Source organism: Canis lupus, chromosome 9, assembly GCF_003254725.2.
Source record: "Canis lupus dingo isolate Sandy chromosome 9, ASM325472v2, whole genome shotgun sequence".
Classification (NCBI taxonomy): domain Eukaryota; kingdom Metazoa; phylum Chordata; class Mammalia; order Carnivora; family Canidae; genus Canis; species Canis lupus.
In genome coordinates this window covers 46,424,178-46,449,817 of record NC_064251.1, presented here as the reverse complement: position 1 = coordinate 46,449,817, position 25,640 = coordinate 46,424,178, and the positions used below count along the sequence as shown (strand labels likewise).

The 25,640-nt window shown below is 48.6% G+C and overlaps 2 protein-coding genes and 1 long non-coding RNA gene across 5 annotated transcripts in view; 1 reads left to right on the top strand and 2 right to left on the bottom strand.

Annotated features, from left to right (window-relative positions):
• LOC112677590 (uncharacterized) overlaps positions 1-7,428 on the bottom strand; it is a 32,106-nt gene extending 24,678 nt beyond the window's left edge. For both annotated transcript variants that reach the window (XR_007413053.1, XR_007413052.1), the window contains exons 1-2: positions 6,305-7,428; positions 3,430-3,547 (exon numbers count right to left, since the gene is read on the bottom strand). This is a non-coding gene — a long non-coding RNA (uncharacterized LOC112677590). The remainder of the gene's footprint in view (positions 1-3,429; positions 3,548-6,304) is intronic.
• A 64-nt stretch (positions 7,429-7,492) lies between these two features.
• C9H17orf97 (chromosome 9 C17orf97 homolog) lies at positions 7,493-10,527 on the top strand. 2 transcript variants are annotated; one of them, XM_049114264.1, is made up of 2 exons: positions 7,493-7,773; positions 9,940-10,527. In XM_049114264.1, exons 1-2 carry the CDS (start codon positions 7,569-7,571, stop codon positions 10,428-10,430), a joined length of 696 nt encoding a protein of 231 aa, XP_048970221.1. In that variant the 5' UTR covers positions 7,493-7,568; the 3' UTR covers positions 10,431-10,527. The 2 variants fall into 2 exon arrangements, with proteins under 2 accessions (XP_048970221.1, XP_025331977.1); XM_025476192.3 differs by having other exon boundaries at positions 7,502-7,773; positions 9,937-10,527.
• Positions 10,528-14,432: 3,905 nt separating this feature from the next.
• On the bottom strand, positions 14,433-24,602 carry RFLNB (refilin B). Its single transcript, XM_025476203.3, has 3 exons — positions 24,332-24,602; positions 21,649-21,758; positions 14,433-18,853 (listed from the first exon to the last, which is right to left on the bottom strand). Exons 1-3 carry the CDS (start codon positions 24,536-24,538, stop codon positions 18,523-18,525), a joined length of 648 nt encoding a protein of 215 aa, XP_025331988.3. The 5' UTR covers positions 24,539-24,602; the 3' UTR covers positions 14,433-18,522.
• Between the last annotated feature and the right edge of the window lie 1,038 nt (positions 24,603-25,640).

Sequence of the window (25,640 nt, the reverse complement as noted above, 5' to 3'; positions counted from 1 at the left end):
AGTTTAAATCAAGCTACCTCATTCTATTTCAGAAGCTCCCAGGGAGTCTACCATATGGATAGAGTGCAATGTATTCAACTGATTGTAGGGTTTTCCTTTAACTTTTTCTGTGGGGACGCCTGGGTGGCTCAGTGGTGGAGCATCTGCCTTCAGCCCAGGGCGTGATCCTGAAGTTCCAGGGATCGAGTCCGAGTCCCGTCTGCCTGTGTCTCTGCCTCTCTCTGTGTGTGTCTCGTGAATAAATAAATAAAATATTTAAAAAAAAAATTTTTTTAAAGTAATGTGAGGTATGAAGTGTGTAAAAAAGAAAACCACAGTCCCAAAATGGCATCACTTAGGCCAGGTCAGCTAACCAAGACTTAATACCTAAACTAACTGCAGTTTCAAACCCCAGGAATGTAACCTTTAAAGCAGCCAACATGGAATTTCCTGGTCAATATTAGGAAATTTACTGATAGAACCAACCCTTCTACTCCCCTTAGGAGGGCAATCTTGCCTAAACAATGCATTCCTTGCTAATAATTTCCTTCCTTCATGGAGTACCTGGGGGGCTCAGGTCATGACTTCAGAGTCCTGGGATCAAGCCCCATGTGGGGCTCCCCACTCAGTGAGGAATCTACTTGAGGATTCTCCCTCTCTCTCCTTCTGCCCCTTCCCCACCTCATGTGCTCTCTCTCAAATAAATAAATAAAATCTTTTTTTTTAAAGATTTTATTTATTTATTCATGAGAGACACACAGAGACATAGGCAGAGACACAGGCAGAGGGAGAAGCAGGCTCCTTACAGGAACCCCAATGCGGGACTCGATCCCTGGACTCCAGGATCATGCCCTGGGCTGAAGGCAGGTGCTAAACCGCTGAGCCACCCAGGCGTCCCTAAATAAATAAAGTATCAAAAAAAGAAAAATAATAATTTCCCTCCTTCTTTCCTTTCTTCCTTTCTTCTTTCCTTCCTTCCCTCTTTTTCCCCTCTCCCTGCCTTTAAAAAACCTTTCTTTCATTCGGCTCAGTGGAGCATCTCTCTACTTGCTAGATGGGATGCTGTTTAATTCATGAATAGATTAATAAAGCAAATTATAGATTTTCTTTAAAGCAAATAGATTAATAAAGCAAATCAAATTTAATCAGTTGAATATTTGTTATTTAACAAGTGAAAATCAGGAAGCGGTTGGAGTGGGTAATAAAAGGAGGAAAAATAAAGAGCAAACCTGCTTTTTTAAAAATATTTTATTTATTTATTCATGAGAGACACAGAGAGAAAGAGAGGCAGAGACACAGGCAGAGGGAGAAACAGGCTCCATGCAGCGAGCCTGATGTGGGACTCGATCCCAGCACTCCAGGATCATGCCCTGGGCTGAAGGCAGGCACTTAACCGCTGAGCCACCCCAGGATCCCAGCAAACCTGATCTTAACAGTTGTGAAGCCCGAAGCAAGAGTGGAAACAGAGGTCCACATACCATATATCTAAACATTAAAAGTCATAAATTAAATTGACATACTGTTAAATAAACTATGTACTATTTCCCACCTTAACAAACAGACCTTCATAATGATCTGGAAGGCTAGATTTTATTTTAAAATTTCAGTGCCCAGGGAATCCCTGGGTGGCTCAGTGGTTTCGCGCCTGCCTTTGGCCCAGAGCGCGATCCTGGAGTCCCGGGATCGAGTCCCGTGTCAGGCTCCCGGCATGGAGCCTGCTTCTCCCTCTGCCTGTGTCTCTGCCTCTCTCTCTATATATATGTCTATCATAAATAAATAAATAAATAAAAATAAATCTTTAAAAAAAAATTTCAGTGCCCAAAACAAAAAAACAATAAAATAAAACAAAATAAAATAAAATAAAATAAAATAAAATAAAATAAAATAAAATTTCAGTGCTGTTGGAGTTTTGCACCTAGCGCATGACCTGCCACTCATCTTCTCATTCCCAGCTCCATCCTGCAATGACAAGGTCCTTGAATGAATAGGTCTGGACACCTCAGTCTGCCTATGGAGTTTCCATCTATGCTGCCCTTGGCCCAGGATTACTCTGCAGGATAGACTCAGAAAAGAGACTGAGGCAGGCCCAACAAATGGGCTGGGGTTATTTGTGCAATAAAGTCCAAGATGCCAGAGACTCAGATTATGGGTTGAAGGATGGGGGAGAGAGACTAGGTGAGCAGGACCAAACTTGATTCCATGGTCTTCCTGTCCCTTTTGGAGGGAGATAGCTGGAGGAGAGTCAGAGCAGGGTCCTGCAAAGCACAAGATCTAGGGCAGGGTCTCTACTTGCACACATCTAAGGCTGGTGCTGCTGAAGAGTGAAACCACCTGGTAGCATTGGGAAAGAAACTGACAGCATGGAGAAAGTGGGCAGGACAGAGCAGAGACCTGGAACCAGCAGCCCAGCCACCTGGAGGGACCCAGACTGAACAGGCAAGTAGGAAAGGATAGAGTCACAAGCTCTCCAACACATGGCCAAGTCAAGCGCTGGCCAAAGGAAAAACTTAATCCTTATAAAGAAACCTCACCTTTTATGTGCTCAAAACAATACCTACCACTGACACCACAAGGAGAAAGTATAAACAAGGAAGCTGAAACAATTAAAAAATACTATCATCTCTTCTGTCGGTCAGTGAACATCATTGTAAAATTGACTGCTCTCCTGCAAGAGATGTAGAACTAGAAATGTGGATTTTGTCACCAGCAAGACTCCAAGACCTGACCTTTACTGCCCACATGTGTGTACCCATTCACCTTTGTTTTCTTTACAGCTTTTTTTTTTTTTTTTTTTTTTAAAGTAAACACTACCTGCAAGTGGGGCTAGAACTCACAATCCCAAGATCAGGACATGCACACTCTACTGACTGAGCCAGCCAGGTGCCCAATTTCCAGCTTACCTTTTTTTTTTTTTAAAGATTTTATTTATTTATTCATGAGAGACAGAGAGAGAGAGAGAGACAGAGGCAGAGGGAGAAGCAGGCTCCCTGCAGGGAACCCAATAAGGGATCCCCGGACTCAGGATCACGCCCTGGGCCAAAAACAGATACTCAACCGCTGAGCCACCTAGGCGCCCCTCCAGCTTATCTTTTAACCCAGGCAAAAAATCCCACAGGCATAGCATCTTATGATAGAAAATAAAACTACCCTCTAAGGAATAACAACTGCCCTGACCATTCAGACCACTTTGAGTTCAACCAAAGACTCACAACTGTGGAGATGGACCTAGTACAACAGTTATCTCTACCTCATTATAATGCTAAAATATGATGCTAAAATCTTCACCCAAGGAGGAGTTGAGCTTCATTAACATAACATACAATGTATGTACACACTTAGGGCACATTTCCTTAAGACCTATGTGTGACCTTATGCCCACCTCTACAAACAATGACAAAACTCCTCTTTCTGAATATTGAACCTAACCCTAAATAAAAAAGACCCACTCACCATTGCTCAGGGAGTCACAGCAGTGCAAGTTATAGCTTTGGAAGTTATTCCCCGTGATTCTTTATTTGCTGCAAATAAAGTTGCCTTTGTCTGACTCTCCACCTGGTGTGGTCTCTACCTGTAACTCACCAAAGAGAGAGATCATATTACTTCAGCTGGAATTTCAGGCCTCATTAACATAGAGAGGTTGAGCAAGTCACTTTGCATCTTTCTGATTCCTCACATATCAAATTTGGATATACTTCCCCAATTTCTATTTGAAAGAAATTTTTATGATTATTCAAAAATGTATTCCTGAGATGCCTGGGTGGCTCAGCCAGTTAAGCATCAGACTCTTGATTTCAGATCAGATCATGATCTCAGGGTCCTGGGATCTAGCACCAAGTCAAGACCCTCATCAGGCTCTGTGCTCAGATGGGAGTCTGTTTGAGATCCTCTCCCTCTCCCTCTGCCCCTACCCCCACTTGTGTTCTTCTCTTTCTTTCCCACTCTCTGTCAATCAATCAATCAATCAACCAATATTTTTTAAAACAGGGGACCCCTGGGTGGCTCAGTCAGTTAAGCATCCAACTCTTGATTTTGGCTCAGGTCATGATCTCAGGGTTGTGGGATTGAGCCGTGCACTGAGCTCCCCACTCAGCAGAGAGTCTGCCTGTTTCTTTCCCTCGGCTCCTCCCCCTATTCACACTCTTTCTCTGTCTCTCTCTCAAATAAATGAATAAATAAAATCTTTTTTAAAAAAGGATTCCTGGGCAGCCCGGGTGGCTCAGCAGTTTAGCGCTGCCTTCAGCCCAGGGCATGATCCTGGAGACCCAAGATCGAGTCCCACGTCACGCTCCCTGCATGGAGCCTGCTTCTCCCTCTGCCTGCGTCTCTGCCTCTCTCTGCGTCTCTCATGAATAAATAAATAAAACATTTAAAAAAATGTATTCCTTTGCTGGATGTGAGTTTTCTCTTTCGAAGCTAACTGGCTGGCTCAACATAACCTCAATACAACCTTCACTAAATAGAAACAGTCAAGCTGCATCCTGCCAGATGAGCATCCAGGCAAGGAGGAACAACTGACAGGGAAGATATGCCAGCCTTTCTTGGAAAGCAAGAGAAGCTAGCCTTTCCAAGCACCTGTCTACAAGCACCAGGGTGAGAAGGGCAGGGTGCCTAGAAAGCAAACCATGACATCTCCTCTAGCAGGTGATCATTTGCACGAAGGATCTCTGTCATTTACATTTCACTTAGCTCTTAGGGACAAAATCAGACAGGCAAGAGGTAGATTCCAAGCACTCATCATGTACAGAGTTGTGCTGGACACATTAGGGAGCTTGCCAGTGTCTGAGGAGACTGAGGACACACATACAGAATAACAGAAGGATCCCTTACAGAGTAATGTGTCCACACATGCCTGTGTGTGGAGCAATATTAATGACTGTCATTACTGAGAAAAAGAGTACCAAACTTGATAGATCCGATGCAATCAACATCAAACCCCCAGCAGGTTATTTTGAAGAAATAGACAAGATCATTTGAAAATGTATATGGAAAGGAATGCCTGGGTGGCTCAGCAGTTGAGCATCTATCTTCATCTCAGGGTGTGATCCTGGGATCAGGGATTGAGTCCCACTTTGGGCTCCTTGTGGGAAGCCTCTCCCTCTGCCTGTGTCTCTGCCTCTCTCTCTCTCTCTCTTTTTCTCTCTCATGAATAAATAAGTAAAATCTTAAAAAAGAAAATGTATATGGAAAAGCAAAGGCTCTACAATAGTCAAAACAATCTTCAAAATGAACAGAGCTGGAGGACATACACTACCTGACACCAACATTTACTATAAAGCTTACAGTAACCAGGACAGTGTGGTATCAGTGGGAGGAGAGACAGATAAATTGATGGAACAGAACAGAATCCAGAAATGGATTCATACATAAATAGTTGATTTTCAAAAAAAAGTGCCAAGTCGGGATGCCTGGGTGGCTCAGAGGTTGAGCATCTGCCTTTGGCTCTGGGCGTGATCCCAGGGCCCTGGGATCAAGTCCCACATCGGGCTCCCTGCATGGAGCCTGCTTCTCCTTCTGCCTGTGTCTCTGCCTTTCTCTCTGTGTCTCTCATGAATAAATAAATAAAATCTTTAAAAACAATGGGAAAAAATGAATCTTGACATTTATCTGACTTTATTCACAAAATTAAATTGAGGTGGATCATGGACCTAACCTGAAACCCCAGAACCATAAAGCTTCTTGAAGAAAACAGAAGACTATCTCTGTGACAAGAAGGAAGGGAAGACTCCTTGGGCAAGATACAAAAGGAAAAAAAAAAAACAAAAAACCTGCTAAAATAAATTTAGCATTTTATTTTTTTTTAAGATTTATTTTTATTTATTTATGAGAGAGACAGAGACAGAGACACAGGCAGAGGGAGAAACAGGCTCCATGCTGGGAGCCTGATGCGGGACTCGATCCCGGGACTCGATCCCGGGACTCCAGGATCGCGCCCTGGGCCAAAGGCAGGCGCGAAACCGCTGAGCCACCCAGGGATCCCCAAATTTAGCATCTTTAATTTTAGAATTTAAGATGTCAGCTTATCAAAAGACACTATTAGGAGAATAAACAACAAGCTGCAACCCTGGAAAAATATCTTTGCAGCCATAAAACTGAGAAAGGATTTATATCCAAGACATGTAAAGAGCTCCTACAAATTGACACTAAAAATAAAAACATTCCAATTACAAAATGGGAAAAGCCTTCAACAGATCTACAAATGGCCAAAAAAGCAGTTGAAAAAGTGCTCAAACCATTAGTCCTCAGGGAAATGGCACCTACAACCACAGGGAAATATGACTTCATACATATGAGAATAGTTAAAATAAAAACCCGATGTTCCAGTTACCTGTTGCTGCGTATCTTATCACCCCAAAACTTCATAATGTCAACTATTATAGTCATTTTATTATTTCTTACAATTTCTTTGAGTCAAGAACTCAGGAAGGGCTTGGCTGGGTGAGACTGTGTGGCGGGCAGTGGTTTCTCCTGCTGCTGCAGTCAGACTATGGCTGGATGTGGTAAAGTGGGAACTGGAGCAGCTGGGGCATCTCCCTCCCCCGCCCCTTCACATCGTTTTATGGTCTTTCCATGTGGTCTAGTTTGGGCTTCTTCACAGCACGGCAGCGTCGGGGCACCCAGACTTCCTTCCAGGGGCTCAGGTCTCCAAGGCTAACAAGGATGCTGTTGCATTACATTTTATGAGCTAGCTAAGAAGCCACAGCATCACTTTCAGCACATTCCATGAGTTACAAGTGAGTCAACCAATCCACCCAGATGGAAGGGGAGTGGATTTAGACTCTGTCTCTTGATGTGGAACTGGCAAGATTCTTCAAGCCCGAGGCGGGATAGGAGCTATTACTGCAGCCATTTTTGGAGAATACAATCTGTGGTGGATAAACGTGTCGAGAAAAGCAGATCACACCAGGCCTTGGAAGACACAATAAAGTTCAGTCTCGATGGGTGTTGTGACGGGGACCTACCGGAGGGCTTGAAGCAAGAGTGAATTTAGCCAACTGTCTTTAAAAGTTCGTTGCAGCAGGTGTGTGGATAAAGGATTTGTGAGGAGGGCTTGGAAACGGGGAGACCATCATTTAGGACGGGGGTGCAGAAGTTCCAGGGCCGGGCATGGCCGTGAGCCCCGGCCCGGTCAGTGTCGCGGCAGGAGGGCCGCCAGGTTTCGCTCCGTCCAGCTGTTTTGGTCACTGAGAACCACGGAGAAGCAAGTCTGTTTAAGACGTGTTGGGCTCAAAAGGCCGTGGTAGACGTACGAGACTGGAACTGGGGATATAAAAATTTAGCAGACTACCAACGGCATTTTAAAAGGCACAGATGAGGACTTACGGGTCAGGCCAAGCTGCAGAAACCCTCCGCTCACTCCGCCCTGACGCCCCTGGGACCGGGCCAGGGTCTCACGCGGACCGAAGGGCGCATGCGCACACCTACGCTCCCGGGCGGCCCCTGGGCGGCAGCTTCCCGATTGCGCACGCGTGGTGTGCGGCGGTCGCCATGGAGACGCGTGGCGCCGCGGGGGCGCTTTGCTCCTGCAGCCGCGGGCTTGGCGGCAGGGGCTGTGGGGCTGTCCCAGGCGCAGGTGGCGGCCCTGAGGGCGGATGGACGGCCGCGGGGGAGCAGGGGCGTCGGGGTTCGGCGAGGAGGCCGTGGACGACGAGGACGACGAAGAGGAGCGAGAGGGTGGCGCTGCGGGCTCTCAGGGAGCCAAACTGCCCCCCATCGCCGGCAACGCCTCAGAAGTGAGCAAACGGAAAGTGAAGAAGAAAAAGAAGAAGAAGACCAAGGGGCCCGGCAAGGGGGACGGTAAGAGGAGCAGCTGGCTCAGCAGCCTCAGCTCCCATACCAGAGTTTCTTCTCCAAGGTCACTTACTCCCACTCCTCACAAAGAACCCCATCTACCTGGGGACCACTTCAGACCAAAACCAGAAACTCGCCAATCCCAAACAGAGGTCCTGCCGCTCCCCACACATACCACTTAACACAACACAGTGATGCCCCAGCCCTACCCATAAAAACCGTACGTGTCCACAGAGATCCTCAACATCCGTGGAGACCCTCTACCCCACAGAGATCCCCAACATACCCAGTATTATTCCCGCAGAGCCTCCCAGCTCCACACAGCAACTCAGCTTTGTACAGACATCCTCTCAATGTCCTAATCAATCCCTCAGCTAAAATTCAGAATCTTAAATAACCACACCTTCCCCACAGCAACTTCAAGCCCCCCTACAGAGATCCTCTCATCTTCACATGGACTTTCCCCAAGCCTAAGATACTAAGACGCTAGTGACAAACATGCACTGAAACACAGGTTTTTGCCTTGTGCCCCATGCGTTAAGGGGCACCTGCCCTCTAGAAGTCCTGTAATGCAGAGAAAGTATCTTTCCTGCAGGGACTGCCTTCTCACACCCTCCCCCCATTCGCCAGAGCCAGCCTTCAACTGCACACATACCATCACACCAGTCACTGCTGCATACTCTTATAATCCCCAACATCCTCAACAACACCCCCTTATATCATTAGAGCCACCAAATAAAACTAAAGTCAGATACCCCATCAGGCACACACATTCCCAGTCTATGCATACATATGGGCACTCGGCTACACACTCACATGCATAACCCCCCACTCCCCAAGACTTCCTGTACACATACAACCACACACACACGTTCCCACTCCAGGCTCTCCCATGGACACCTCACATACATACACATACCTACACCTGCCACAGTCCCACAGAGTGCCTATATCTCACCAAGGTCCTCTCCCAGAACCACCCCCCTGCCCCAATTTCTTGACAAAGGCACTGAGCACCCAGTTTATGGAGAGAGAGGACCGTCGGTGACAGAGAATGCACCTCTTTATGAGTGCTGAGTCTCCAGCGTCACTTGTGTGGTCCCCTTTTGAAGCTTTGACTGTTAGGAAAGTGGCTCTCATTGATTCTGGCATGGTGGTCCTAACCTCCAGCATGGGTCCTGACCTTGGTTCACGTTTCTGGGCCCTAGCCTGTGGCATGTAGGGCTGGCACCACTAGCAAGCTGAAGGAGTGGCAGCCTTCCCCGTGTCATCCTTGTAGTTTGAGAAAGGAAGCAATGGAAAGGTTATAATGACTTCTTCAGGTGGAATCTTAATAAAAAGGCAAGAAAAAAATTGTGGAGCTGAGATCAAAAGGCCCCATGTATATCTGCAAAGCCAAACTAGGAAACTTACTGTCTTTTTGGCTTAGTTTCTGACCCTGAAAATTATAGTGGCATGTAATTCATGCTGTCAGCAGGACACACCAAATAGTTCTTGAGGAATAGGAAAGCATAGAAATGTCCAGAGAGGGCTTTTTTATTTTCTTATTTTCTCTTTTTTTTTTTTTTTTTTGCAGGGGGAGGGATTTCTGTCTCCCCAAAAGCAGAAGGATGAGCTGATGAAAGAACTACCACTTACAGTATTTCACATGAGTGCCATATAATTCAGCTGGCTTGGCATAATATTGCTTTCCACAACCAGGTTTAGGAAGCTTTTCTGTTGTTCTCCATTTCTCCTCTATCATAAAGAAGTCCAGACTAGGGTGGAGTCATAGACTCCTCAAACTGCAGGGTACCTCGATGAGATATGGAACATGAATGGCACAGTGGAAAGAACAGGGCATTGGGAGCTGGGCCTATGTTCGAATCCTGACCCTGCCATTCACTATGTGATACTGTAAGTTAGACTTTTAGAGTCTCAGTTTCCTCACCAGGAAAATAGCGCTGATAGCCTTTATCCAAAGGACCTGGCCTATAGTATGTGCCCAATAAATTGTTCCTCCTTCCCCAAAAGGACTTGACCCAAAGCACAGAGCCAGTGGTGTATATAAGGCTAGTGGGTTTGGCTATCTGAGCCCAGGTCAGGAGGGGCCTCCACTCCCGTACATCTTCAGGGACTTGGGCATCACCCTTAAGCAGGCTGAGGCTAAAACACTGTTCATCTGCTCAGCAGATAAACATCAGAGTCGAGGCCTGAAGAGTCAGCAGCTGTCCTCATCCTTTCATGATATCTTAAGTCCCGGCAAAGATCATGGCCCAAGGCAAGAGCACAAACAGGACAAGGATGAAACCAAGCCCATCCCCCCTTTCTCCTCCACTGTAAACCTCACCCATTTTGCTGAAATAGAAGAGAGCCTCTCCAACCAGATCAATGAAAGTCTGCGTTGGGATGGAATTCTCGCTGACCCAGAGGCTGAGAAAGAAAGGATTCGCATATATAAACTGAACCGGAGGAAGCGGTACCGGGTTTCGGCCCTCAAGGGCTTCCACCCTGAGCTGTGTGGCGAGGAGAACCCGGAGAACTTACCCTACCTGTCAGATAAAGACAGCAGCACCGAGGGCAGGCAGCCCCGACTGAAAGCCGATCGCCCCAGTCACTTCTTTGAAGGAACCCTCACTCCAAATCTCCTGCACTCTGACTTGGCTGCTGCTCTGCCAGAGTGAAAATCCACTCCTGACACTGACAAGTTTACACTGTATCCTCACTACAAATTTTTGTGTTAAAAAAGAATAATAATAAAAGGAAATCAGACTCTCTGAAGCAGATGTCTGGTGTGTCAACGAGGTCAGGCTCTCCTTCCACTAGGGCACCATTCGTGGCCCAGGGAAGGCACAGCTCCAGAACATAAGCAATTTAATGGACAAAGTTCTTTCCAAATTTTTTTTTCTCAGATAATTTGGTATCTCTTTGTTATTTTTTTTTTTTTAAGATTTAATTTATTCATAAGAGACGCAGAGAAAGGCAGAGACACAGGCAGAGGGAGAAGCAGGCTCCATGCAGGGACTTGATCTGCCAACTCCAGAATCTTGCCCTGAGCCAAAGGCTCAACCACTGAGCTACCCAGGTGCTCCGCTTCTTTGTTATTTAATTTCTCATCACAGATGTCTGTAATCTTCCCCTCTAAAAGAGAAAGTGTGTAGAGTATATCAATTCTAAATCTTAAGCTAATTTAATGGATAAAACTCCTCACATAGCATGCTTCTCTAGGCCCAGGGAAAATGCCCCAAATATCTTGGAGGCTTTTTTTTTTTTTTTTTTAATTACATACACTCCCTGCCCTTATGTGGTCTTCAAAATAACTGAGTTCCAGAACTCTATCCCTGGGAGGTAATTATGAGAAGTCGCAAAAGGAATATTGCTTCTCTTCTAAATATGGTCCTCCCAAAGAGCAAATTGGTGGTTGCCAGAAGGGAAGGGGATTGAGGGTGGGGGAACTGGGTGAGGGGCCTCAATTGTGCAGTGATGGATGGTAACCAGACTTGTGGCAGTGATCACTTTGTAGCATGTACAAATATTGAATTGCCATATGCCTGAAGCTTATGTAATGTTACATACCGATTTTACTTAAATTAAAAAATATATGTATGTAATTCTCCTCTAATCCCCTAAAACAGCATTTTAAACAAAGTTCTGGAACATTTAAAAGGTCCTACTTGTCTTAAATTAATATTCATCGCTTGCACAAATATTTATTGAGTGAGGGCCATGTGTTGTGTTAGTATGGGTTCTCCAGAAGCAGTTCCTGAGACAAAGACTCAGATGGAAATAGATTATTTGGGATCTTAAGGGAAACTCGGTAGAGAAGGCACTGGGAGGGGAAGACAGCCAATCCAGGGACACTGTTAAATCAGCTTCCATACTGGGTAAGTGGAGCTTAAATCATGGACAAGGAAACTCTGTGGGGATTATCCTGCCTGCCTGAGCCTGAGGGAGCGGGGCTGTCCTACTGCCCGCAGGTATTGGCTGAGGGATGGTCCTGGAGGGTGCTGGTTTCCTAGGGCCTACCTCAGGCACAAAGATACAGACAGAGAGGTCTAAGGAATGGGGTTGTGTAACATGGGGAAGGGCCTAAAAGGGACAGACTGAAGGTCTAAGATCAGGTTCCTGCCTTCTAAGGAATTAAAGACCTGCATTGTACTTGGAAGAAGTTGAAAGTCTATACAAAACATTACAGAATGCTCTTTGAAAGTTAGGCAAAAGTGGTTGTCTTGGTCCCTGCTAGTCCCAGCTGACAGAGCAGCCCTCTTCTCACCTTTCCTTAAATGGCCATTTACAGAGTTTTCATATTTTGGCCATCGTACTGTGGCAAAATATAGGAAGGGGACTTTTGGAAGAGCCCTGTCCTCCCCCTGAAAGGAGGTAGCAGCTGAGTCTGACAGGGGCCCTCTGGCAGACAGGAATGGCCCTCTGTCAGGTTGTGCCACTGTCAGGTTGAGGGGCACAGCATCAAGTGAAGAAGAACAAGGGCTTTAGTGTGTCCCCATGGGGAGGAGGAGATGGGAGACATGTTAATCCTCAGCCACGGGACCTCACCTGATGCCCCAGGGCTCAAGGTAAAGAGAGCAGAGGGTAAAGCAGCTGGGCTGTACCTCCTGTGCCCTCTGGATCAACCACAGTGGCTGGGAGTGCAGTGCATGGAAGGCCCTGAGGCTTCAGGGTGCCCTGATTGCTTTGCATTCGTGTCTTCCATGGGTGCTGAGAGTGGGAGTGGCCTGTGGTCACCTTTCCACTATGAGACATTCTGGCATAGTGGTTAAAATTATGAGCTTTGCCATCAGAGCTGAATTTATGCCTTTTCCACTATGCGCTAGCTATGTGAACTGAGGCAAATTGGTTAGCCTCTCTGAGCATTAGCTACCACATCTGGATCCAGGGATGCAGATACCTACCTCAGTGCTGTGGGGCTCAAATGCAATACTTATATAAAGCATTTAGCACAGCGCCTCACCCCTAGGGAGCACTTAATTCATTGTAAGAGTTTTGAGCAATGATATTTCAGGTTGGGTTGGCTGCACAGCTGTTAGAGCGACTGTCCTGCTGATGGTGTAGAGCTCACCTCATCAAAGGTGAGTTTCACAAAGATGTGGATTCAATGGCTGGCCAATAGATATAATTCAAAGAAACCACAAGACAAATTGCTCCAGGGGTCTGGAGCAAGAGGGAATGTAGGAGGAATGAAGCCAGGGTCTCCAAGTCCAGTATTTTTGGGGACTTGGGGCCAAACAAAAAGTGCCTACTTGGACCTGGAACCTTTTTATTACTAAGTGGTATTCCTTTTTTTTTTTTTTTAAGATTTTATTTATTTATTCATAGAGACACACACACACAGAGAGAGAGAGAGAGAGAGAGGCAGAGACACAGGCAGAGGGAGAAGCAGGCTCCATGCAGGTAGCCCAATGCAGGACTCGATCCCAGGTCTCCAGGATCAGGCCCTGGACTGAAGGCGGCGCTAAACCGCTGAGCCACCCGGACTGCCCACTAAGTGGTATTCCATTGTATGAATATACATCACAGACATTTCAGTCCCTTCAACATATGGCTATTGTGAATAAAACTGTCATGAACATAGTCATTTTTTGAACCTATGTTTTCATTTCTCTTGGATATCTAGTGGTATTTCATTGTGGTTTTATTGTGCATTTCCCTGATATCTAATGATGTCGAACACCTTTTCATGTGTTTATTTTGCATCCATGTATCTTCCTTTGTGAAGTGTCTAGTCGTCTCTTGCCCATTTTTATTTTATATTTTTAAAAACATGTATTCATGAAAGACACGGAGAAAGAGAGGCAGAGACATAGGTGGAAAGAGAAACAGGCTCCCCAAGCAGGAGCCTGATGCAGTACTCGATCCCGGGATCCTGGGATCATGACCTGAGCTGAAGGCAGATGCTCAACCACTGAGCCACCCAGGCATCCCTTTTATTTTATTTTTTAAAAGATTTTATATATTTGTTTAGAAAGAGTGGAGGAAAGGGCAAAGGAAAAGGGAGAGAGAATCTCAAGCAGACTCTGCACTGAGTACAGAGCCTGACTCAGGGCTCCATTGCAGGACCCTGAGATCATGACCTGAGCCAAAGGCAGACACTTAACAGACTGAGCCACCCTGGTGGCCCCCTCTCACCCATTTTTTTAAAAAAGATTTATTTATTTATTTATTCGTGAGAGACACACAGAGAGAGAGAGAGAGAGAGAGAGAGGCAGAGACACAGGCAGAGGGAGAAGCAGGCTCCATGCAGGGAACCTGACATGGGACTCGATCCCGGGTCTCCAGGATCACACCCTGGGCTGAAGGCAGTGCTAAACCGCTGAGCCACCCGGGCTGCCCTCTCACCCATTTTTAATAAGGTTTCTCATCTTTCTTTTTTTAAAAAAAGGTATTTATTTATTCATTCATCAGAGACACAGAAAGAGAGAGGCAGAGACATAGGCAGAGGGAGAAGCAATGATATGGGACTTGATCCCAGGACCCTGGGATCACAACCTGAGCCAAAGGCAAACGCTCAACCATTGAGCCACCCAGGTGCCACTAGCTCATTCATTTTATGGGAAATTTATACTATATAATCTAAGTGGCAGTAATCTTGTTGTCATCCCAAGGAGCCAAATTAGAGCTAATTTCTGTTAAAAAGAGACTGACTTAAAAAAAATACAAACACACTAATATGCATTCCTGGGATATATTTAAGTTGTAACTCAAAGACTAACAGATAAGACACAGAGCCTTGCCCTAAATTTGACACCTGAATGAAATCGCTTCACTTTTGATATTTCTTATCAACTCTTTTCTTATCAACACTTGCCCAAAAGGACTTTCCTTCAGGGAAGACAATGGTCTGAGATTGAAGAGATTGTAGGTATTAAATGAGTAGTGTTATCACTCCAGCTGCCTCACTTTGAGATATTGGAAGTAAGAACTTCCCAACACAGGCCAACATTCTGCCACCACATTCCATTCTTGACCAAAGTGTGTGTAGGACGCTGATAGACCTGAAGCCCTACAGTGGGGTCCTGGTGCCCTAAAACTGATGTGTTTTTTTTTTTCTTTTTAAAATTTTATTTATTTATTCATGATAGAAATAGAGAGAGAGGCAGAGACACAGGCAGAGGGAGAAGCAGGCTCCATGCCGGGAGCCCAATGTGGGACTCGATCCCGGGACTCCAGGATCAGGCCCTGGGCCAAAGATAGGCTCTAAACCACTGAGCCACCCAGGGATCCCCAATATTGATGTTTCTAACTGTCCCTTTGTCCAGTGCCTATACGTTTTTCCTGCTCAGAGCAATGTCCTACAACAAAATTAAAAATTAAGGATGTGTTAGACTAACACATTATAGTTCTGCAAAATGGGAGAAAGGCAATTTGTAAGGAGAGGTGAGGAGGAAGAATTGGCCCAGTCATAATTTCGGGGCAGATGGGTTTTAGGAAGGAGTACACATTGAATCTGAGAACAAATTCCCTAAAACTATGCCGAGGCATCATCTTGAATTCCACATCAGTATTTTCCTATTAAAATACAATCACATCGGGGATCTCTGGGTGGCTCGGCAGTTTAGTGCCTGCCTTCAGCCCAGGGCATCATCCTGGAGTCCCGGGATCGAGTCCCACATCAGGCTCCCTGCAGGGAGCCTGCTTCTCCCTCTACCTGTGTCTCTGCCTCTCTCTCTCTGTGTCTCTCATGAATAAGTAAATAAAATCTTAAACATACAATGCAATCACATCTTAAAATTTCTCAAGATGAGGAGGTGTTTCTCATGTTTCTTCACCAACACATTATAATTTTACTTTAAAAAAGAGAGGCATCTCTAAGTTTTGTTTCTTTAAAGATAATTTATTGTGAAGTGAGAGGAAGTCACAAAGCAAAATGGAATGGGGACAGGTGTCAAAGATAAATTTTAAAAATGTTTTTGTCAAATACTATTCTGGATTTCCTAAGGTTAGAAACAAGAAAAGAATCAAGTGAAAAGGTAATCGTTCTTTTCAAAAGATTTGAATTTGTAAAGAAAACAACTTTTCTCTGAAAATACAAATCATCCTTCTTACATGAAACCTATAAGACTGAAAAAAAAAAGACTTTAGTAAACTGTATCTCTCAGATATGCTTAGGAATGTTTGGTTTTAAGGAGATTTATAAGGAGTTTTAAAAATCATGGCTTCCACTTTGTAAATGAACCTAAGTCCAGCAATGATCAATGTCACTTGATCCACCCTGAAGTGTCCCATTATGTCTTCTTATGCTTATGCTTCTTTCCTGTAACTTGCAGCAAAGCAGGTTTGAAGGAAAAGAAAGGATTAGAAGGAACTACAGTTAGTTCCCTAGTGAATAACTTAAGACAAAACCTGCTTTTCCATTCACATTACACATTCACAATTGCTCACTTCTACTTACTTTACTGGTATATTTCAGATTCTCTCCACACCTAGAATGCTTTGTCCGAACCTAATCCAACCACCAAAACAAAAAACAAAGTCTCACGTGGATATCTCAAAACATAGCTGTGTACAAAGGCCATGGTTTCCCATATATCTCTCCTGTCGTGCTGCCCACAATATTGTTCTGAGCTCATTGAAGTGTTCCCGTTGGGCCAGAATAAAGCCTTGGGAACTCTCTTAACACAATTTAAAAATTACATTTACCACTTGTCTTGAATGAGAAGATTATGAAATCAGAGAGAAAAACCCATTTTTATCAAGAAATGCCACGTAATGGACTCTTCCAGAGGCAGATAGCGTTTGTCACTCTGAGTGATGAAGGTGATCACGGAGTCCCAGGGTGCCCTCTTTACCAGTCCCTGCTGAGCTTTACTACGGCAAACTCAGGACCATGGACCCAACAGCAGGATCCACCCAGAGATGCATCCAAACGAGAGTATGACAGACTAAACACTGTTAAAGCTGAAGAGGACACCAGACGGTTTGGCTCTAGAGGTTTCCAATGACTCTAAATGAGAGCGATGATAATCACACCTGCTCTCCTCAGAACAAAAGTCCCCACTGTGGCTCCAGGGTACCCACAGAGCTATCGATTCTGCTTTCAGGATACATGGAAGCCATCAAAAGAAACCCAAAAATACAGCGGGAATCCGGGCTTATAAAACTCTACAGCCCTTGAGCACGTGATATAATTTGGATGTATTCAAAGAAAATATTCGCGATTGTTCTTTCCAATATTGAAAGAGAAAAAGCCACCTGCCCCTTTCTTCACTCAAAAACCTCGGGGATTGGCGGAGGAGGAAGTATGGGCTGGTGGGGAGGCAGGGTGAGCAGGGGGCTAAAGCCAGAAACAGTCTGGCCCACCACACCCCCTGGCCCAGCAGCCCTTTCTGCTGCCTTTTTTTTTTTTTTTTAAAGATTTTATTTCTTTATTCATGAGAGACACAGAGAGAGGCACAGGCAGAGGATGACACAGGCTCCATGCAGGGAGCCCAATGCGGGACTTAATCCTGGACCCTGGGATCATGTCCTGAGCCAAAGGCAGCCGCTCAGCCGCTGAGCCCCCCAGGCGCCCCCCTTTCTACTTCTGAGGCCGACTCAGCTGAACTCACAAAGTGTTGTCCATTTGCACCTCACGCCCTGATTGTCACTGCCATTACAGTAAGCACTTACAAGAAATGTGCGCCATCACCACAGCGCCCAGGTGTGGGAGTTTGACTCCTGACAGCAATCCCGGCCTTTCTTTCACCTGGAGGGAAAGCCTTTGGGCTTAGACTAAAGTCAGGGGCAGGATTCCATGGAAGTTGATCCAGGGTCCCTGGAGAGGAGACTCATCCAGATGAAACAGATCACCAGAAACATCTCCATCTGCCTCTCTCAGAGGCCATGCAGTCCTGGGTGTGGCCGGCCCTTCCCACTGGGAGTGAAGCCCCCTCAGGGAGTCCCCAAAAGTGGTTTCCCTAAGCATTCTCTCAAAATGCTGTTTCTCTCCGCTACATTTTGCCTTATGAGAAAAATAGGCAAGTATTTGGAAACCCCAAAATACATACCAGGAGAGTTACACAAGCCTGTGGAGACATTACCAGATGCCAAGGGTTCAAAGCGCTTTGCCAGAGCCCACACTCGGAGCCACCCAGGCGAAGGAACCAGAACTGAAGCCATTGCTGTCAAACTGGCCCCTGGTGGACCTGACTCCCCTGAAGAGAGGTGAGAACAGGATGAACCTTTTCATCCTTTCTTTTTTAAAGAGGTATCTTTATTTTATATTGTGGTTTGGGGTTTTTTGATACGAAAAGGGTTTGGAGAATCCCAAGAGTTTTGGTGATACAGGAAGTACAAATGGGAATAAACTAGGGAATGGAACTCAGCTCTCCACAGATGGGACCCATCTGGATGTCAGCTCACAGAACCAGCACCGCTGTCAGTGAAGACATCCTGGGCTGAAAGTTCTTAAAACTCACTTTTTCCATCCCGGACACTTTCTCCACACTCTTCCTCGGGCTAACAGGCTGACTGAGCAATGGAAGAAGAGCCCTCTCTTCCCTCCCTATTTCAAACTGGGCCCATTTTTCTTTTGCTCCAGTTGGCTTTCTATTTGCTCATCGAATTGAGACTTTGGGGGAAGCTGCACAGCAGCAAACTGGAAATATTTTGAAAATAATTTGAACGTTTTAAAAAACCAAATCGTCTCAATGATTGTAAGATGCCATGACATTTTCTCCTTCCCCAGGCCAGGCTTAGAGGTATGGCTAGGTCAGACTCCTCTGGGGCACGAAGGCCATGGAGGGCAGCAGAAGAGCTGGTCCAACCCCACACAGGCTCACGTCAGCACTCATCTGGGAGGCCATCGCTGCCTGGGAGCTCTGTGGCTTCGAGCTCCACGCTGGACAGGAACCTCCTCAGCGTCTTGCGGCAGTTGTAATCCAGGGTGGTCGTGTAGACGGTCTTGGGGTACTTGGGGTAGACGATGGTGGTGCTGAGGAAGCGGGTGGGCTTGTGGCAGGGCTTGAAGTGCACCTCTGCCTTGTAGTTGCGCCAGGTGCAGTTGGGGAGGCAGGTGACGGTGTAGCTACAGGAGGCCACTGCCAGGCCCAGGGGCAGGTGGACATCATCAATGAAGTGCCGCTCCGAGTCATACTTGACCGATGAAGTGTACCTGGGCAGGAGACAGAAAGAAGGCAGCACAAAGCTGTTCTCCTGAGCTTGGGGCACAGGAGTCCCTACTGTGATATTGATCCTGGGGAGGGGGGCAGGTGGGGTGCAAACTTTGAGATGAGGCTACTCTAGTCAGAAGCAGCAAAGATGGGATCCCTGGGTGGCGCAGCGGTTTAGCGCCTGCCTTTGGCCCAGGGCGCGATCCTGGAGACCCGGGATGGAATCCCACGTCGGGCTCCCTGCATGGAGCCTGCTTCTCCCTCTGCCTATGTCTCTGCCTCTCTCTCTCTCTTTCTCTCTCTCTCTCTCTCTGTGTGTGTGACTATCATGAATAAATAAAATCTTTAAAAAAAAAAAGAAGAAGAAGCAAAGATGAAGCACCTACTGGGTGGTACTGTTCTAAGCACTTTACTTCCAGGATCTAATTTAACTGAATTGACCGCCCTGGGAGAGGAAATGGAGGTGCAGAAGTCAAGGTCATGGTGGCATTGAGCAGCGGAGCTGGGATATGTGTGCAGGTGTGCAAGATCCCCAAGTTTACCCCACACGTACTGTTTCTCCTGGCAGGCAGCAGCCCCTGGCGTCTTTGTGTGTTTAAAGCCAGGGGAGCCTGCTCAGATTACTTGTCCAAGCCTTGTGTTCTCTTTCTGTGAAAGGTGCCCAGAAATAACCGAGCAGGGTATTAACTCACAGCAAGTGGTATAAGTCAGTGGTAGAACAAGGTGGTTTCTACTGCCTCACTAGGGGTGAATGCTTTGTTTTCTCTGTCCCCTGACATTACAATCAGGTTACTTGCTTTTTTTTTTTTTTTTTTAACATAAGCTTTCTGCCCAACATGAGGCTTGAATTCACAGCCCTGAGATCAAGAGTCGCACACTCTACTAACTGAGCCAGCCCATCACCATCAGCTCTTTAATGAGAGGATGACAGAACCCAGGACTTCTGAGAGTTCAGTGATACCAAGTACTAGTACTTGGTCCCCTTTGGCCTTTGGTTTAGAGACCCCTCAAACCAGAGACTCAGAGACCTTACCTTATCAATCAAAGTCAATGACCATCTTGATTTCTTTCTTTCTCTTTTTCTTTCTTTCTTTCTTTCTTTCTTTCTTTCTTTCTTTCTTTCTTTCTTTCTTTCTTTTTTCTTTCTTTTTCTTTCTTTCTTTTTTTTTTTTTTTAAATTTATTTACTTGTGAGAGACAGAGAGAGAGAGAGGCAGAGACATAGGCAGAGGGAGAAGCAGGCATCATACAGAGAGCCTGACGTGGGAATCGATCCAGGGTCTCCAGGATCACGCCCCGGGCTGCAGGCTGCGCTAAACCGGGCTGCAGGCGGTGCTAAACCATCTTGATTTCTTAAAATAAATTAGCATCTATGTTCCCCAGCAGCTACTTTTTTTTTTTTTTTTTTGAGTCCTTTGGTAATTTGGGAGCTAATTTTTTCTGTAATGTAATTTTGGTAATTTTTAAAAATTTTTTGAAAGATTTTATTTATTTATTCATGAGAGACAAAGAGAGAGAGGCAGAGACATAGGCAGAGGGAAAAGCAGGCTCCCTGCAGGGAGCCCAATGTGGGACTCGATCCCAAGACCCCAGGATCACAATCTGAGCCAAAGGCAGACACTCAACTACTGAGCTACCCAGGTGGCCCAAGTGTTATTTTCTATGTAATGTAATTTTTAATGTAGTATAATTTTTAATGTAAATAAAGCATTTGCTTATTTTTAAAATTTACTATTGCTAAAATAAATTGACTATTATAACTTCATAGATCCTGAAATATGTATGTGTATCACACAGCACTGCCTCCCCCAGCCCCTACCCACTAGTCAGGGAGTAAGAATTAGAATTCTTTTCAGCGGGTTGGTTGGATGATGGAAACGTTGTCTATTCTCCTTACGCAAACAGGTAAGAAGGCTGGTGGAAACTAATGTCATGAAGTCATGTCCTCATTTTGTTCAAAATACAAGCTCTGCAGGAATAAAAGACTAAACCCCTCACCTCCAAACTGGTGAGCCTCCTTTGTTCCCCATCAAAGGGCCCTTTGTGTTAAGGGAGCTGAAACTCCAGCAAAAAAAAAAAAAAAAAAACAACCCAGCAGCTACCAAAAGTAAAATTCTTTTTCCTGAAGAGACAGATCTTTAACAGAGGCTCTCAGTGGATCCTCAGCCCCCAGGTAATCCTGGAGGAGATAAATTCCCAAAGGAAGAATGGTATGAAACTGTAATACGGGACAAGGCTATAGTGCCTTGAGTGCCTTGAAGCAGGGGGAGGGGCGATGGGGGACCAGTTTCTGGAAAGAGTAATTATTTTGTTACAAAACTGTGAATGTCTGATGGTCATGATGTCCAAAAGCAAAAAGTGCAAAAAGCAAGTCACCGGACTTTACATGACCTTGTTTGTTATTTCAACAGGTATATCTATGTATGTAATAAGTTAGAATACACAAAGAAACCCAAAAATAGTATCCAACAAACTATGAATAGTCTTTGGCACACTTTTATGATTAACTCATTAAAAAAAAAAAAAAACAAGCATTGGGCACCTGGGTGGCTCAGTGATTGAGTGTCTGCCTTTAGCTCAGGTCATGATCCTGGGGTCCTGAGAGGTAGTCCCGCATTGGGCTCCCTGCATGGAGCCTGCTTATCCCTCTGCCTATGTTTCTGCCTCTCTCTGTTTCTCATGAATAAATAAAGAAAATCTTTTAAAAATAAAAAAATAAAAAAGTAATAAGCATTAATTTCTGCAATAAAAAATGAAAAATGGAAAGCTCCAGTCAAATCTGCGCCTGCTATATTTACCTTACTTCCGTTGGCGGTAAGGGATCAAACTCCACTCCTTCACCAAAGGACAGAGGGCACAGCCTTGGTGAGCAGGCAAAGGCCAGTGGGCTGGGGAGAGGTGCTGGATTCTGTGAGGATGGAGAAGGCAGTTAGACCACAGGCCAGTCTGACGCATCCCCCAAAGAGGTCCTGGCTCTGAGCTTCCAGCTGACAGGCCCCACTGGGATTTGTGTCCTCTTCCTGGAAATGATGCCATAGAAGGGCCGCCCCACAGCATGGCGAGAGCTCTGGATGGAGAGCCAAGAAGTCTGGGTCACATCACCTGCCCTGTGACCTTATCTGTATACCAACGGGATGCCCCCTTCCTTCCCTGAGGTCTGTGAAAGGCTAAGGAGCTCAGCATCGTGACCTTGGCAAGACCCTGGGGCCGTGGCACCATCCCACGACAAGGTAGTGAGAAGACCTCAGTGAACGGGGGCTTCACTCACCAGAACCCTCAACCCTATCACTGTCTCGGCAACACTTTTGAAAAGCCAAAAACAAAATTCTCTCAGAAATCTTTTCACACGGAAGGCTCGGGCCGACTTCCCCCGCGCCTTCTCTGCCTCCAGGACCACAGGATTAACACTCTGCCAACGTGGAGGATCCATCCACAAACTCACTGGGAGGCTGAACACCAAGAAAGTCTTCCTCACCCCCTGCCCCTGCTCAGCAAAGGAGACAGAGCAGTGTCCCTAGACGTTAACTGGCTTCTGGCCCGGACAAAGCTCCACACTTTCTAATTCGTCGAGCAGCCTGAGCGAAGGCCAGGGCTGTCCAAGACATGGGTGCTCGCTTTCACCCGACGTGGCTGGCATCGGGCATCTGTGTTATGTGTTCAACGGGGAGCAGCCCTTTGGGTTCCTGGGTTTCCCGGTGATCGGTCATTTTCTTGGCCTCATTCGAGAGAAGGAGCCACTACGGGGCCAGGATGTGGAGTGGCAGCCCCGCCCCCACACCTTCCAGGATGGAGAAGGAAGCAGACAGTCCTAGAAGGTAGGCTCCAAGACTCTCACCCTGCTACCAGGACAGAGCGCCAAGTGAGGGCCTAGGGGACCAGGGGAGGGGAGGGAGGTGCAGAGGGGCCTCCTCGGGCTCCAGAACCTGGATGGGGGAGGGGCTGTGGCTGGCAAGTGAGGTCAGTAGAAGAGGGGGAGGGGGGAAGGTGTGGGCACTGGCTGCTGCAGAGCTTTTGGAAGCAGCCCCCAAGTAGTGGTGATGGGCCCTGCTCTGCCCCCAGCCCCCTGGCTACCACACCTTCCACCTAGGGAGCACCTTCGGGCCGTCCTGGTGGCTGCGAGGTGGCGGCAAGAGGGGAGGTGGACAACTCTCCAACACACACTAAAGCCAGGAATCCACACAAGCACTTGGTTCTCTTGCCCCTGCCTTGTTGGCTCCCTCATCCCGGCCACCCAACAGACACTCCCTGAGCACACACCTTGGCCCAGGTGCAGGGTGGGGATGGGACAGGCACCTGGGAATTACAACAGACACAGGAACAAGTGCCAGCAGGGAATGGGGACCCAGCCATGGATTTGAGCATGGCTCTGGGAAGCATCAAGGAAGTCTTCCCAGAGGAGGCCAGGAGTTGGGCTTGAAGGGCCAGCAGGACTCTGATAGGTCAAAACGGCAGCTGTGGGAGGGAATGGGCTGGGGGTGGGGGAGGGACGCCAGGGAGAGGAGAGGAGAGGAGGCACCAGGTAAGAACCTGCCTGTGGTCAGGGGCCCGAGGCTAGCAGGGCCAGGCAGCAAGGGTTCTGAAGGCCAAGGTGAAGCAAGGGCCGCCTTCCAAAGAGAAGAGACCCGGAGCCTGAGCCGGGGCCAGTGGGTCAAGACTTCCACCCCATCAAAGGGCCCAGGTCTTAAAGGAACAGCAGCTGCCACCCACGACTTCACCCCAGGGGACTGGGCTGGAAATAGCCATCCCCAAGGGGGGGCAAAGGGGCCTGAGAGCCCCACTTTGAACCTTGCCTGTAGACAGGATGTGGCTTCCCCTGAGCTCTAGGTAAAGGCAATAAACGCCCCCACCTGAGCCGTTCCTAGGGGCGGAAAAGACTAGGCGTTTTTCCTTTAAATAAAAATTTTGAAGTAACATAAAAGGATTCCTTTTTGAAAGGTTCCACCCAGCCAACGCCCTGTCACCCACCAAGTGCCACACAGGGCTAGGCGGCAGGACAAGGGGGCCACCGGGAGGCGGGAGGCCCACGCGGTCAGGCCCCCCTCCACACCCCTAGCCTGGCGCCCCGGGCTGGCCCCACTGCTGCCGGGAGCGGAGCACACACACCCCTCTCCCCGACACGGCCACGGGGCGCAGGTCCTCGGGGGGCGCCACCGCTGGGGGCACGGCCCGGGCGCCAGGCCCAGCCGCAGGAGGCTGCGCTTGCCCTCGCCGTGGCCGCCCCGCGGGAGTGTGGCCGCGCCGCAGCCTGGCACCGCGGGGGCCGCCACCCCAAGGAGAGGAGGCGGCCGCGCCTCCCGGGCGATGACGAGTTTCCAGCCGCCGACTCCAGCTGGCCCTGCTCTCGCCGCGCTCCCGCCCCGGGCGCCCCGCGGGGGCCAAGCCGTCCCGAGCGAAGGTGGCGGCGCCCACGGCCGCGGGGATCCCCGGGGAGCCGGCTGCGGGTGGGCTCGGGAGGGAAGGGGCCCGAGCGGGGCCACTCACCGGGGCCGCGGGGCTCGCCGCCGCGTCGGGCTCCAGCGTCCCGGGGGCCGCCGAGCGCTCCCCGCCCCCCCCGGCCGCCGCGAGCCCCCAGTGGCCGGGGCTGGGGCTGGGGGGCAGCCCCGAATCCGGACTGTCCAGGACGCCGTCGCCCTTCTTCTTCGTGTCCACGAGCTCGGGCACATCCTGCAGGCTCAGCCGGCCCACCATGGCTGGGGCGCGACGGCGCACACGCGGGCTGGGGCTGGGGCCGCCGCCCGCCGCCTGCCGTCGGGTCTCGCGGGCCGCGGCGCTCCGGGCCCCGCCCTCCGCCCCGCCCGCCGGGACCCACCCGCACTGGCCGCGCGGCGAGGCCCGGCGCCAGGGGCCGCTGCGCTCCCGCCCTGCGCGCCCGCACCGCGCTCGGCGCCGCCGCCCTGGCCGCCCTGCACGCCCTGCCCGCCCTGGCTGCGGGTCCCGGCGCGCTGGGGCGGCTTCTCTGCGGAAGGTCGCGCGCCCCGGCCCCGGCCCCGGCCCCGGCCCCGGCCCCGCCGCCCTGCGCCCTGCGCCCTGCGCCCTGCGCCCTGCGCCCTGCTACAGGTGCCCGCGGGACCCTGCTCGCCCCACGCTGCGGGCGGCGCCTTGTCCTCTGGCCCCGGCTCCGCAGAGCCCGGCGGGCGCCAGTGCGGCCCCGGCAGCCCGAGCTGAGCCTCGGCCTGAGGAGGCCTGGGGAGCCGCCGAACCCAGCGAGCAAACAACTGGAAATTATTAATAGTTAATGCGCTTCGTATGGCTCCGACCGCTTCTTGGCTCCGCAGAGCGGGCGCTCAGAGCGTCCCCGGCTTTCATTGCTGCCCGAGAGGAAGAGAGGACCTCCTCCGAGTATCCGCGGGGACTCCAGGGGCGGGGAGAGGGGACGCAGCACTCCCTGGTCTGGCCGCTCAGCTCCCACGCTGTGACCACACCAGACAGGGAAACTCTGCAGAGCGGGACCTCCAACTACAGGGGCAAGCTGCGGAGGCTGCCCGTGGGCTAACGGGCCAGGGGCTCCCTGGTGGGGGGCCCTAGTTTTTCACTCATGGGAGTTCCTTTCTAAAAACCACACTGGGGGGTTGCTGCCTTCTTTAGTTGGACAGACAGGCCCTGTCTCCGTGGGAACTCGGGTCAGTACCTGTCAGCTGCAGAACAGAACTGGGCTATCCTCAAACCTAGTACTTTTGCTCATGGAGACCTCCCTGTATTGGAAGTATTGGAACCTCTCACCCCCACCAGCCACCGTCTTCCAGGAGTTTCTGATGGGTGTTTAGCCAGATAGGAGTTGTGCCCTGGCTGG